Consider the following 14,981-nt stretch of genomic DNA (forward strand, 5'->3'; position numbering starts at 1 on the left):
TAATGTCTGAAAATAAGCTGCTTTAAAGTCACCATCAAACATAAACAAAATCTGCCATAAAGCAGCTACTCACTAGAAACTCATCAGTGAGTAAAACCTTTTTTGTTTTACTTTTAATAATATTTCATTAAAACTATTAGCATGATCTAATCAACATGTTTCTTTTATTGGTAGTTTTGACCACATATTTGTGAGCAAAGTGACAGAAAAACTGCTAAAGCTAGCTATTTCTGTTGTGGTTGTAAAAAGCAAACAAAAAAATGTAAAAATCTATTTCATGTCAGTTTTGGGCAAAACTTCAAAGAGCTGCATGTAGCCACATGGCTGAAGGTTGCAGGCCCCTGGTATAGATTTATATGTTTGTTTGTTTTTTCTTGAATATTAGAAGAACATATCCTAATTTATCCCTCAGAAAGGAATTTTACAGCTTGGTCTGTTTCTGGTCTGATATTAGAAATAGCTAAATATTTCATCCATCCATCCATCCATCCATCCATCCATCCATCCATCCATCCATCCATCCATCCATCCATCCACCATGGTAATTCTAAGGCATTACTAGGCCAGAGACAACACCTGGTTCTGCCCTGGGGTCTGATCCTGGCTGGCCTGGTAAAAACCAGCCCCCTGTTCTACGCTTTGCTTTGTACAGAGGGTCTGGACCCTCGGCTATTCAGAAACATTGCTTGTTGGAGGCGTGGACTCTGTTGAAGATTAAAACGATCAGATCTCATTTTACCCAAATGCTGACATTTGGCCATGATGTGCCAGCTTGACCATGAAGGAAGAAGCCAAAACATACTGTATTTGCCAGCAATAAAATGTCTTCAACATTCCTTATGCTCCGACTTTAATTGCTCAGAATTTGGAAGCCTTGTCAACACAGACTGAATGGCTTCGTTCACCTCCTCCGCTCAACTACATGCAGACTAAAACAACACAGAAAATCAGCGTCATCATTCACAACTCCTTCTGTTCCCTGATTGGCTCGGTTGAAATTCGACTGGTCAGTTGGAGAAAACCCAGATGAATCAGTGAAGGGAGATTAGCATCATGTGGAATTGCGTAGGAAGGCAATGGCAAGTAGCTGAGAAACCTCCAGAGAGAGGCTACAGATGCCTGAACCTCATCAGCTGAGTCCTTTCATTCCAAAAGAGCAGCAGCTCTGTTTTTAGCTCCCTCAGTATTATGGATCTCCTTACCTTATCTCTGAGCCTGTTCACCCTCTGTAGGAATCTCAACATTTGTGTACAAGATTGTGTTTTTTTTTTGTCAAGATCCCAGTGACTATACTGTAGGTGAGGACAAGGGTGTAACTTTAAGTCTACCATTGGGGGAGTTATGCTCGAAAACATGACATTGTACATTTTTAAATCAAGTCAAAGTTACCTAAAAACAACAAGAGAGTTGCATCTGTCTACTTCACCAGTTTATCTCCATTGTGTTTGAGCAAATGATGTCTTTTTCTTGGGAGGGGGGTTATATTGACTGGATCAAATTATTGTGGGGGTCATAACCCCCCCAACCCCCCTGCAAATTACGCCTATGGGTGAGGATTAGAATGCAGGCAGACCAGGAAATCAAAACCTACACATCTCAGCTTAGTTCCATCTTCACAATTGACCAGAACAGCATCACATAGGCCATTGATCATTCTTACACTCTATCCAGAGCACAACACCCAGTTACTTGAACTTCTCTGTTAAAACTCATCCCCAACCCAGAGAAACCCATCCACCTTTTTGTCAGTTGAGAACCATGGCCTCAAACAGGAACTGACTCTCATCCCACTCAGCTGTAAACCAACTCAGTGCACATTGAAGGTCACGGACTGAAGACAAATGAACTGCAGCTTCTACCGAAATCAGAGACCAGACATTTTAAAAATACTTCAAAATATCAAATATCAAAACAAGCAAAAAAGCCGGCAATGGCATTTTTTTTTCTTTTGAGAAATCCCATATGTTGTATGATGATGAACATAAAAGGCAGTTTCAGGGCTGAAATATATTTTTATTGCCTTTTTATCATAATGTCTCATTTTAAAAAAGGCGGTGATTCACTGGGGATAATAAGAAAATGGCTATTTTCACTATCAAATTAAAGTTAGAAACATTATTTTTTAAAAAAAAGTTATTGGAAAAGATGATACTGAATATTGTTTGTCATGCAATTATTACTTCCTAAAAGCTTTACTGACTGATACAGACAAGCTGATGTAATGCAGATATTATGCTGAAAAAATACAAGTTAATGCAAGAAGCAGCTTTTCAAAACAAGCTGAAAATATATTTTCACAGTTTGTTTTTTTCCCTCAGCTGTAGCAATTTTGAAATTTGTTTTGTCAAGGTTTTGGATAAGTAACTGCAATATTTTTGACTCCTTGTGGTGCGAAAAACGAAAAGTCGTGCAGACATATGACACGGTGGAGCGATGTGTTGCGTTGCGTTACCTCTTCATGGCTCGGTCATGCATGAAACCCTGCATCCCTGTAACTGTATTTTCTTTGTGTGACAGTTTGTGTTACTAGCTCCAAATGCACACCCCCCCCTCTCTCTCTCTCTCTGCGAGAGGCCGCCCCACCGTAGTGAGTGTGTCAACACCACCAGCTGAGAGGCAGCCTTCGGTCCACATGCACAGCTGCAAACTAATCCTTAAAGAAAGAGGAGCCGGTGATGAGACACATAGAGACGGTGTGAATGCAGAAGGTGGATAGGCAGGGGTGAAAAGAGCAGGGGACTGAGCAAGGTTTGTGTCAGAACTGACAGAGGATGAAGATAGTAGAAAGTGTGGATGCTAGCAGGAGTGTGATTTTAATGTTTCAAAGAGTTTCCCGTATCACAGCCTCTGACACGCTACACACACAGCTCACTATCAGCCCAACCTCGACAGCTGCACAAATTGCCTGAAAGAGGTTCCCTGGGCAAGGCCTTTGATCAGGTGTGTGTGCGTGTGTGTGTGTTTGTGTGTACTATGTCAGCGAGATGAGAGAAAGGGGAAAGACATTTGTGAATACCTGAACATCTGTGTGTGTGAGAGAGCGAAAAATGTATTTTTTCTGCTCCAGATCACGGTGGAATGAGATAAACGTACCAAGAAGAAGCTAGCCGTGTGTGCAAAGAAAATATGTGTATTCACTTTAATGTATATGCCTATATTTCACGAGCTTGCAGTGCTTTAGTAATGTGTGCAACGCATGCTCCATAGGTTTTACATCAGCCAAAGGCAAAAAGGCAGTAATGTGTTGCCATTGTCTGTGTGTCTGTCTGTCAGCAAAATGTTTGAATAGATTTTAATGAAACTCTCAAATAGTTATCAGTGGGTGAACATCTACAACTGATTAATACTTGGAGTTAAATGTATCTTTATTCAAGATGAAGTAGCTAATAAAAATGGCTAAAAGTCAAACAACTGTATGGAGCACTCTGAGTGGTACATTCTGTCCATCAGTATTAACTATTTTAACCGTTAAATACATTTTGTTGTGTACCTGGAGTCTCTAGGACTGCAGAACAGTAGAATTTTATCCCAGTGCTGCACAGATATCTTTATATTCTGCATGTATCATAATTTTCAAACCTGTTTAGTTTTCTTTATTTTCTATAACATTTTCTGAACTATTACATCACATAATTTGCGATGGAAGGTCTGGATTTTCCAGCTACACTTTGGTGGTTTTCATCATTCTCTGGCTCCAACATGTAAAGCCGGACGGACAAGACTTCCCTTGTTGGCATATTTTAATTCATTTGTAAATAAAACATTTCTACACCGCTTTATATTTGTAAACCCCTCTATCAAGCTGGACTGCTCTAGAAGTTGGAGGGGAGTGGGGTGTGAAGCACCTTGTTTCGATTTAAAGAGACAGCATCAAAACGAGTTGCTTTGAGATGCACCTCAAAATGGGTGAAAGAGGGGCTTGTGGAGTTACAATAAGAAGGAATTCAGACCAAAGCGATTCCACTTTATATGAATAATGAATAATTTTAATGTGAAAAATAAGGATTTAAAACATGATTTGTCTCCTTTAAAACAATTCTTACCATTAATGTTCATTTACTGTTCACTGACTTGGAGTCCACCATAATCAAAATATCTGATCAGCCTTGATCAACACAAAAATAGCTTTGACTCAGCCCTATTTATAGATATTAAGCTAAGGTTTGGTGCTGTAGTAGTTGTGATTCATTCACAAGACATATAAAAAAACTAACATCTCTAGGAAATCGCATGAGCTTTCACATACAATCATTTACATGATTAAGTTGATCTTAGTATAAAACTTTAGAAGGGAAGATGACGGGTGATATTAAAGAATGTTGGGTATGTTTTATTTTATTTATTTATTTATTTATTTATTTATTTATTTATTTATTTATTTATTTATTTATTTATTTTTTTATTTATTTTTCAGATTTCAGCATGAGGCCTTTTATTTGTACATTACACTTTCAATCTGACATGCTTGTGTTTTGTCTGCCAGAGCTGGTCGGCCTGAGTCCAGCATTGAAAAGCTTGTTTTGCATCATTATTATCAAAATCACAATTTAAAGAGATGTGGTGGAGATTTTTAGTTCCTGGTTTGACACATATTATGGAGTGAATAGTAAATAGGTGCTTTTTTATTAGAATAATAACACTACTTTTTTGTGCTGTACTTTGTCATGTTTTGTCTTGTCAAAAATTTAATTCTGGCTGATAAGTGTGAAACATTGGCCCAAATGATATAATTTTCTTCGCTGCACGTCTTTTATTCATGTGCTGAATCTTGTTAACCCTGCTTCTCTTAGCTTCTGCTGTGTGTGTGTTTGTGTGTCTGCCTGGTATTCGTCACCTTTTTAGGACCTTTTCTGGTATAAACACCTATCTTACTTGGAGCAGTCGTCCTTTTGAGGAACAAAGCCTGGTGCTAATATGCAGAGCCGGCTCTTGGCATAGGCGAACTAGGCGGTCGCCCAGAGTGCCCTCTGCTGGAGGAGGTGCCGAACTGTAGAAGAAAAAAGTTATGCTGCGTTCACACCGAACGCGATTTCAGCTTCAAAATCGCAGCCAACGCTGAAGTTTGAAGCTTGTGCACTTTGAGGTCAGACGCAGGACAGCTCTTGAAGCGCTGCACGGCGACAGTCTCCCCGCCCCTCCCTCCTCTGTCGGGCTCTGTTTAATGTCGGACGAGGAAGTGGCTTTGCTTAATTTACAGAGCAAGAGCATGTCACATTCATCAGATAATTAATTCATAATTAATTCACCAGATAATTCAGAGTAGAGGCTCACAGCTCTCTTTCAGGACTATTTTCCAGTCTGATGAGTCGCTGCCACGCATTGCTGCGGATCAGGACACCGACTGCAGGCACTCATTTCAGCTAAAGAGCTCCGCTCCATCTGTTTCAGATTAGTGGACATCATTCAGTAAACTGTCCCGTCGGGAAATACGTATGTCGCTACGTCACACAGTGGAGTCTCTCTGATTGGTTGACGCGGCGCGTCGAGCTGCAAAAGTTCAGATTTTCTAATTTCAGCGATTTGCGCCTCAGCGCGTCGAACGCTCAGATCGTTCAAATCGTTCAAATCGCGCTGCTCTAATCGCGCTTGAGGCGCCGCAGCACTTCCCGACGCTGCTTGAAGCGCGTCCATCATAGACTTTGCATGTAAACCTGCTGCTCCTGATGCTGAAATCGCGTTTGGTTTGAACGCACCATAATTATTTGTAATCCCTGGTTGTAACTCTGCTCAGCGTTCCTTTCATTTAGCTTTGTCTTAAAAAACTACAAATGAAATATTAAAGGAAAAATAAACTACTCTACCCATAAAACATCCCCCCCAATACAGCAGTTACCCCCACCCTCTCTCTCTCTCTCATTTGATTGAAGTTGCACTGAACTCGCACCCGGGGTGGGGGTTGGGTGTCAGCCTCGCTGGGGACATGAAAGCGCCCGCTGCAATGCAGGAGGAAAGGAGAGCGGAAAAAGTTCAAAACTTATTTCTACCAGCAAAACGGGTTGGAAAATGGCTACTTAATGTTATGTTATATATTGTTTTTTTAAATCATCCTACAGGCTCTGACATGTTAGATAAATTTGAAAATGAGGTTTTGAAAAAATCTGTAAGACTTGAAAAAAAAATCCGTGGGTGGGGGGCTTCAACTCGCCTAGGGCAATAAAATGGCTAGAGCCAGCACTGCTAATATGGTGTCACGTCATTGCTGGGGGAGGAGTTAAGCTTAGGACTAAAGTGTGAACTGAGGAGTGGTTAGGTTTAGGTATGTACTGGTGTTAGGTTAAGTTTAGGGTATGGATCAGGATTAAGGGCCCAAAACACTATTTGAAGTCGACCAGTTGACAAACACCCACATGATTGCTCAACGTTCACTTTTTGCACACCTTTCATAGAACGTGAGACACAAGCTGCATTTCCATTGACCATAAAAATGCACAAATTAGAATTTCAAAAATAAATTTGCTCACTGGAAACACGTCAATTTCGATAAAACTTTCTTTTTTCGACAAAATTGTTTTGCACTAGGATGAGGTGGTTTTTTGTTCGTATTGAAATTGGTGTGTTTCGCACAACCGCAATGGAAACACTTTTTTCGCACACGGGAGTCACGTGATCAACAACTGGCTGTTTCTACTGGCGAAAAAGATGAAGACAACAGGAAGTGGAAGTATTAGTAAAATCACATAAGTTGTAAAAGACTATAGTAAACTCACCGACTACAATTTCCCAAAAACGCTGCAAACGTAGCTGCTCCCAAGTATGAGGGGCTTGACTCTCGAAAGCTTCAACAAGATGACGACGTCTCCTCTGATGATGAGCGCTAGGGCCATGTAACAAATATGCTTGTGTATATATCCATTGCCGCCATGTTTGTAATGACTTATCGCGAGAACAAGCGTATTCACGCGTGACTTTAATAGCATTTCTTACTTAATGGAAACACTTCAGTTGCAAAACTGTGTTCTTTCAACATTAACAGAATATTGACAACATTTTGCACACATTTGCAATGGAAATGCAGCTACACATGATGCGTTCCAGTTGTAGCAGAACTCGAAACTTTAAATACGGGCTGACATCAGTTCCAAGTTGAAAGTGTTCCAGTTTTCAACTTGCCAGGACGTCGGAAAAAGTGTTTCTACTTTTTTTGCTCTGCAACTATAACATTTACAATGATAGTGCTCTACAAGGCACTTTAGGTGTGCTAACAGCATTAAAACATGTCTCCTCACTATAAAGTACTACAAGCACAACTGACTTAATGTAAAAAAACACAGAACAGCTAAAAATCGTAAAAGTAAAAAAAATTCTATCGCTGTTGATGCAAGGAGCAGCCATGTTGAAATGATAACGTAGTCCCCACTCCGATATTTGCTATTACACTGGGCACGTATTTGTCACAGTTATGCACCAAACTTTCCAGACTTCTGATTAATCAGATAATAATTTTGTATGCATGGGGAGGTACAAAGCTTTCCTCGGGGTAGACAAGAAGGGGCAGAAGTCACGGAGCTGAGAATGAAAATGACACAATTTCAGTAACACAACTGCGAAAATGAGAGCATATTTCACACATTTGAATGGACCATGTAGAGCCTTTTTGGCAATAAATGAATGAAAGTGGTCCCCATAATGATAGAAATACAAACTTGTGTGTTGAGAAATTAGGAAATGTAAGGAATGTTCAGGTCGTAGATTAATATCAGAGCTTGCTCAGGCTGTGTGTTGCTCTCCAGTGACCACAAATACCAGCTCAAACAAGCTCCCTTACATTTGTGAACACATTCAGAGACACTTCCTCATCCAGCACTTCAACACATATACCCCACCTCGTCTGATACTTTTGCTTAAATCCACAATCTCTCTCTCTTTTTTTTCCTTGGAACTTAATTTATCCACTTTTTCCTCACTGTGGGACTGAAGCGAAGACTTGTCAGGAAAGCGGAGTTGTTTTGCTCTAAACATCAAGACAGAGTGTTTTCAATGCTGTTGTCATGTTTATTTCCTCTGAACGTAGCTTAATGCTTTGCCTGAGGCTAAAACAAGGGTGGGTGTTCCATCAGTGCCAGAAACTCATTAATCCTTGTACTCCCCTTCCTCTCTGCCAGAGCCAGTCTTCTTATTAAGCCATTTAGTCAGTATTGAGCTGTGTAATTGGACAGTGGAGGCCAATATGAGATGTTTTAGTAAGTTCAAGTGTGATATAGTGCTCACGCCAGGATAAGCTGTGTTTTACAGCCACAATAGGACTTAGGGCATGAATATAATACATATACATTGAAATACTTTTCTGTGTTTGCTTCAATTTAAAAACAAGTTCAGATTTTACATGAATTTACATAAAAATACATATATTTTTAAATGTGGATGGATTTCATTCACGTTATTATCATGTGTGCTGACCTTACAGGACTTCCTAGTCAAGGCTGACTGATTAGAAACAATGTATTGTATAAAATGTACCAACAGTGAGCACTGAGTAGTTCCTGTCCTGACCCATGCCAGTGTGTTGGGCTGTGTTTTAATGTATGCTAAGTGCAGAAATCATTGCACTTAGTTGGACCGCTGTGATTTTTATTCATGCAAGTTTCTGCAGTAAAATGTGGCGCCATAATCATCGAGCACCGCTAATCTAATCTTCTCCTATCCTGCTTCCTTGATTTGCTGTTGCTTCCTGCTGAATCAAGAAAACGATGCGGGAAAGGAAAACATAACTTGGCAGGATGTGAGTTTGGTTGAAAGAGGTTGTTGGATTGAGTAGATTTGGGATACAAACCCCAAAATAATTGGGCGGTTCTGTCTAATCAAATCCATGTTCAATAAATGTTGTGCAGAAAAAAACATTTACCAGAAACATTAATATGACTTAACTCTTGTTTTTTTCCCCTCTCCCTCTCTTTTTGTTCTCTTGGCCTCTACAGCAGTCCTATGCTCCTCCGCCTCCACCCATGGCCTCCCCCAGCCCTGGCACGACAGGAGGAGGAGGAGGAGGAGGAGGTCAGGGAGGAGGGCTAGTGGAGCAGCTAAGTAAAACCAACCTGTACATCAGAGGCCTGCCGCCTGCCACCACTGACCAGGACCTCATCAAACTCTGCCAGCCGTGAGTTCTATTCTATTCTATTCTATTCTATTCTATTCTATTCTATTCTATTCTATTCTATTCTATTCTCCTTGCTCTGCAGATGCATTAGGCAGCACCTGCCAGTAAATTCAGCTCATTACTGCTCAGTTCAGTTCTGCCTGTGGTAATTACTGCTGCGACTTCAACAGCAGCTGCAATGAGTTTCAACAGTTTGCTCTTGACCCGTGTGGTTCTCTTCTCTGCTTCCTCAGAGGGAAAAATAAAATAAACTTGTTATGTACTCGTATAAGGGCTGACACATTCTGCTGTCCATCAACACATTCTTAATCCCTGTGATTTATCCCATTAAATCACTTGCAATGCCAGAGAGAGTCAGGTATACCCACACACCTGTGTCATGATATACATTTAAAATAGTTCAATATGTTAATTTAACAATGAACAAAACTAAACTGATAAAGGTTCAATTCAATATCATCACGGTAATGTTATTAGTTGGTATTCCCACTGTTTTTCTAAACAATACAAATCAAACAGGTATTTGGGCAGAAATATGAAGTCTATTAATGAGGCTGATGCCATATAATCACAGTATTTATTCAGTGTTTTATCTTCACTGATGATTTTTTTAAGTGATCCTTTTGTTTGGGGGTATTCAAGTTGTTTTTCACAAATAAATTCATTCGTTAAACTTAATTTTGTTTCACATTCAGGTCGTTTTCTGAATTCAGAAATGGAGTGTGGAGTTCCAAGCTTTTAAACTGGGAAGCTCAGTTGTGGAATCTACGTAGATGCAGTTTAAACTACAAGCCCCTCGCGATGGAGAGTCATTGGAGTCTCTATTAGCCTGGTTCACAAGAGAGATGCTTTGATCACACGCACGACGGTGTTCATTAGAATGAAACTGACTGGGTATCAGATTGAAGGTGTTTTTGTAAGTTCTGGAAAGCTGAAATCTGAGACCTACTTTATCTAAAGTATTTTTTCTCTCATTTGACGCAAATGACTATACCTCTTTCAAAACATTCATCTTCTCTGTCCAAAATACTGTATGAACATTTTGATCCTTCAATGAATGTTCCTTATTTTTGAGCTTTAGGTGTTTTTTACAATACAGAGTTCATAACATTCCTTGCTGTTCTGAACTGCAGATGCCGCACCGCTCATGTTGGGTTTAGGTGTTCTGTCCTTAATATGGACCTGCTTCCGTTGGAGGGTCCTGTCAGGTTTAAAATGCACTGGAATGCTGTGTTTTGGAGAAAACCCTTTTGAGCTCCTCAGATTCTCCGGCAACATATAGGATGACAATGTCGCATTTGTTCTTGTTGTTCTGTGGCGTGGTTTTTAGATCTTCTTGCTGATTTGACAAAAACCCAATTAAGTGTTTGGACGGCATATTTTATGTGTTTTTGTTTCTCTTCCTGTCATTTTGCCCTTGTGGGTATATGCTGGTGTAGAGTTTTGATGTTTTTGTTCCAGTGAGTGGCAAGAGTCAAACACAAGGTACTAATCGGTGTGAGCTGGTTTCCTGTAACCCTAAATGTTGTCCTTTCCATGTTCACCAAACACTTCAAAAAAAGGCAGCATGTTGCCATTAGCATCCTGTCTGGTGAATTTAATGTTGTTGTACACTGAGTTGACATGTCTGGTGACTCTTCTACTTCCTTAGCTTGGACTTAGACCAAGGTATGGTTCACATCAGTGACTGTTTTTACCTTGAAGGAGCTCAAGGCTCCCTTTTCCACTCAGAGACTGGCCACAATCTGTAATGTTGGAGATACCATGGTACAACCATCCTGTCAACTAAAAGTTTTCAAACACACTAACAGTTTTTTTATTATGTACACTGTAAATTTCTTAACCTAACCAGCAGAATATCTCCCATATTTCTGACTGTTTGTCCCTAATTTCTTTTGATACCTCCTCCAGCCTCCAAAAAAGTAAAAAAAAAAAAATTCCCCTTTGTTTGTCATCACTTCTATCCAGGTCATACACTGGCTAAAGAACATTAAACCGTCTCTTCATACTACATCATCTTTAATTTGTCTGCCCAATTGCAACGGAAATGCTGTTTGTGTAACACCAAAACAGCAAAGTCTTAAATGTGTTCCTTTAATCTTTTGAGGACCCAAAAAAAAAAAAAAATTCTGAGTGGGATCAAGACCAAAGTAGACTTTTTGTCATCTTAAAGTGAATCCAGTTGCCAAAACTTCATCTCATTTCCTGTAAAAACCATTTTAAAGACATTAATATTGCAGTCAGTTTTGCGTCACACAGTCATTTACGTGTCATCATTTGAGTATTTGCAAGTGCAAATATCAGCAGCTGCCTGCGGCATCTGTGGTGCAGCCAGGAGCCCTTTCTGCAGGAACATCTGAATGTTTCTGCTGGAATAGGAGTAAAATGCATAATTAATTGCAGTGTAAAGGTTTATATAAAAGGTGTGCACATGAACCACTGTAAAAATAATAACTGTAGTTGTTTTAAGATGGCAACAGTTCATTCTGTTCTTTGCCCTGCTTTAAACTAATAACATAATTAAACCACATTTATCCAAATTCAGGGCTTTCAAAGAGCTAACCACAACAAGTACAGCAGTGATTCACTTTAAATCGAATAGTATGCAGGAATAGTGCCAAAAGTATTAGCGTTTTACAGTATTTTCATTTTTTTAATAAACTGATGACATGTTTGTAAACTGATTAGCAGAATTATTCGTCTGTTACTATAATGTCAATGGATTTTGAGTTTGCCTCGGAGTCGACAGGCAGCTCTACTTGCATCAGCAATATCTATTTTCCATAAAAGTCCTTGTTCAGCATGAAGCACCCTATTTGTACTCCGTGTAGAAAATAAATGGCAGTGAATAGCTTTTTTTTCTTGATGAGAAATAGCTCAACTTTTAAAAAAACTGTCATGACTTTAAATGTCTGCTTTCTCAAACTCACTCTTCAAACTTAAATTGGAGTTATAGATCATTTTATTTCAACCATTAGCACCACAGAAAAAGTAAGGATCACTGGGGCTTCATGCACAAATACACCTGTGCAAATTTATCATGATAATAAGAGTTGTTAATCTGCTGTTACCTACGTACATGTCCAAAACACATTCAGTTGAAACCAGAAGTTAACATCCATTATACAAAAAAGACACGTGCATTAACTCTGAATTTATCAATAAACCTATCAGAGGGTTCCAAAGATGACATCAAATGTCCCACATAGTAATCATAGTGTATTTAAACATTTGACATTGAAGAATTGCCTTAAAAAATCTCTCTCATTATTCTGGCATTTATCAAATAAAAAGAAAATGGTAATTCTAATTGGCCTAACATGAGAGATCTTTAATCTGATTTCATGTCAGACTGTGTGAAAAAACGCAAGTTTTTTATATATACAGTGTATGTAAACTTACTGTTTCAGCTGTAAATAGGAACCATTAAGAGATAAATTCAACAGCTAGTAGTAATGGCATCAGGTCCAATACCAGCATTTTTACAAGTATTCGTACTTGTACAAAATTCTCCGGTCGGGACTGATACTACTGGTATCGATACTCCATTGAATATGTTACAGGTTTTATTTCAAGTGAAACATTTGTCAGTTCCATGTTCAAGAAATTTTTATAAGTTGAAAGAAAGTCATGTTTTTTTAAATTATTTAAAAAAGTTACGACATTATTTATCATGTTGTATATTTGTTTTGATCCAGTCAGAAGGCTCCGTAGGCCTATAAGGAAGGAGAGTCAACTTGTTCTAAATAAAAAAGTGTTTTATAATGATCATGTAATGTTCAAGTTCTAACTCAGTATTTGGCGAGTACCCAAACTGAAGTACTCGTACTCGGTTTGAGAAAAACTGGTATTAGCTACCAGTGTCGGATGCTAATTATAAACTCCTCGAGCTACAATTTAGCTCACCATCATCAGTGGGTGAATGTGTGTGTGAATGTCTGTAGTGGAAAGTCTTTGAGGTCTGAAGAGGCTTGATAAAGCGCTAAAAGTTCAGACTATTTACCATTACATTTTGTTCCTTTCAACATTTTGTAGAGCAAAACACTTAAAAAATAAAAATTTCCCTATTTACTCTAACAAATAAAAGTGAAGATGCTCACATGCAGACCCATCTTCTAGCATGCGTCAGCTGCACTCAGTTGTATGTCAGTGTAGCCCTGAAGGCATTCTGGAGAAATTGGGTAAAAAATAGAGGGCCGGTAAAAGTTCCATTAGGGACTCAGTCAGCGGGCCAAGCGGCCAGTAACATTTTGGAAAGGTCAGCGGGTGCCACTGGGAACCCCTCAAAGCTTTAAGAATCCAACTCTCTCCAGCTTGCAGAAATAAAGAGGCAGTTTTATAATATTTCGCTGATGTGTGCATGTGCATACTAAAACTCATATCACTCGCAGATCACTCACTCGCATTGACACAGTAAACAGGAAGTCTGTCTATTGCACTGAAACACACACGCACACTGTTTGAACTGTGTCATCCTCATCCATTTTGTGGCTTGTTTAAGTTCATATCCGCCCCTTCAACCCCACCAACCCTCCCCACCCCCCACCTCTCTGTCGCTGCGCCAGTTCTCAGAGTGTCAGTGAAAAGTGCTGTTGTCAGCTGACATTTCCAATCACTCCCCCGGTCGCCCAAACCATGGACACACTTGTTTTTTTTTTTTTAATTTGCTCTATGTGGGTCGAATGTTAGTGCACTGTGTGGACCAGAACTTGGCCAGACAAATTTTGCTACGTTGGATCTGTCCAATCTTGGTATATTTTAGTTTTCCAGGTAAATGTTTGTTTTCTTACTCTGACTATTTCAAGTCACTCGAGGTGTCTGGTTAAGCCAAAAAGCAGGCTTCAGTAAGGTACGGAAAAACATTTATTTATTTAGTTATTTGTCAGATTCATCAAGTCTCTTTCTCTCCATAGTTATTCTTTTACACATTCAGATACAAATATATAGTATTTCCTACTTTCTGCTAGCATAAACAACCTGCCAAAATACTGATGGATCCCTGTTGAGCGATCTAACTCTACGCGTCTGCCTTCGCGGACAAACAGCTGCGTCCACACACAGATTTGTAGACTCAATCCTGCTCAAGCACACACACTCACAGTTGGACTGTGGGTGATTTATACTTGCGAACCCAAGTAGAATTTACATGGAGGAAGACGTCTTCGAAAAGCTGGCCTCCATAATGCAGAAATGCCACTTTTGATTTGTAGTGTTGTCTTGTCTGCACGAATGTTTGTCACTGAGAATGCTGCATGTGCTGGCATTTAGTTTAGCACTTTTTAAGGGTGTTTACGATGTCTGCAGCCATTTGATGTATTTCCTAGACTGGGGATCAAAAATCATGTTTACTACTTGTGTGACATTTAAAAAAATATGTGCAAGGCAAACATCAGATTTAGGCTGTTCAAACTGTCACAATCAGTGTGTTGGTAAATATCCCAAAATATCCCGGGTAAGAAAAAAAAAGAAGTAAAAATTGAGAGTGTTGTTGCAGTATTTAAATTTTGAATAGCAAGAAAGAAGAAAAAAATAAAAAAAGGCAGGGATTTCTCTCTTAACGTGCCAATTTTTGAGATTACACGACGCTCATCTGTCATGTCTTATTAAAGCCTTTCAGAAGCTTTTATCTTTCTTTATTTTGAAAGTCTCCCGTCCCAATAGAGCTTGATGTTCGGCTGTCAGGCGAGCTACTCTAAATTCTTCTTCTCACTGGCAGAAGCAGTTGGCTGACAGAGAATCTCTTGGTGGTGACAACTAAATGATCTCTTCTTTATTAAACACCTCTTGCTATCCCTCCATCTCTCTCTGACGACTGCACTTCCTCTTTGCCTTTAGTGTCTCTTTTTATCTTTTGACTGACTACGTTCTCTTTCCTCCTCTATTTCTC

At 39.4% G+C, this 14,981-nt stretch overlaps 1 protein-coding gene across 4 annotated transcripts in view; it reads left to right on the forward strand.

The window, feature by feature from the left end:
• Window positions 1-14,981, forward strand: part of LOC106514237 (RNA-binding motif, single-stranded-interacting protein 3) — a 199,289-nt gene that overhangs the window by 57,125 nt on the left and 127,183 nt on the right. For 3 of the 4 annotated variants that reach the window (XM_014003398.1, XM_014003400.1, XM_014003397.1), the window contains exon 2: window positions 8,916-9,094. In XM_014003398.1, the coding sequence (XP_013858852.1) occupies window positions 8,916-9,094 (179 nt within the window). The remainder of the gene's footprint in view (window positions 1-8,915; window positions 9,095-14,981) is intronic. The other variant, XM_014003399.1, reaches the window with a different exon arrangement.

Source organism: Austrofundulus limnaeus, unplaced genomic scaffold (genome assembly GCF_001266775.1).
Source record: "Austrofundulus limnaeus strain Quisiro unplaced genomic scaffold, Austrofundulus_limnaeus-1.0 Scaffold18, whole genome shotgun sequence".
NCBI lineage: Eukaryota > Metazoa > Chordata > Actinopteri > Cyprinodontiformes > Rivulidae > Austrofundulus > Austrofundulus limnaeus.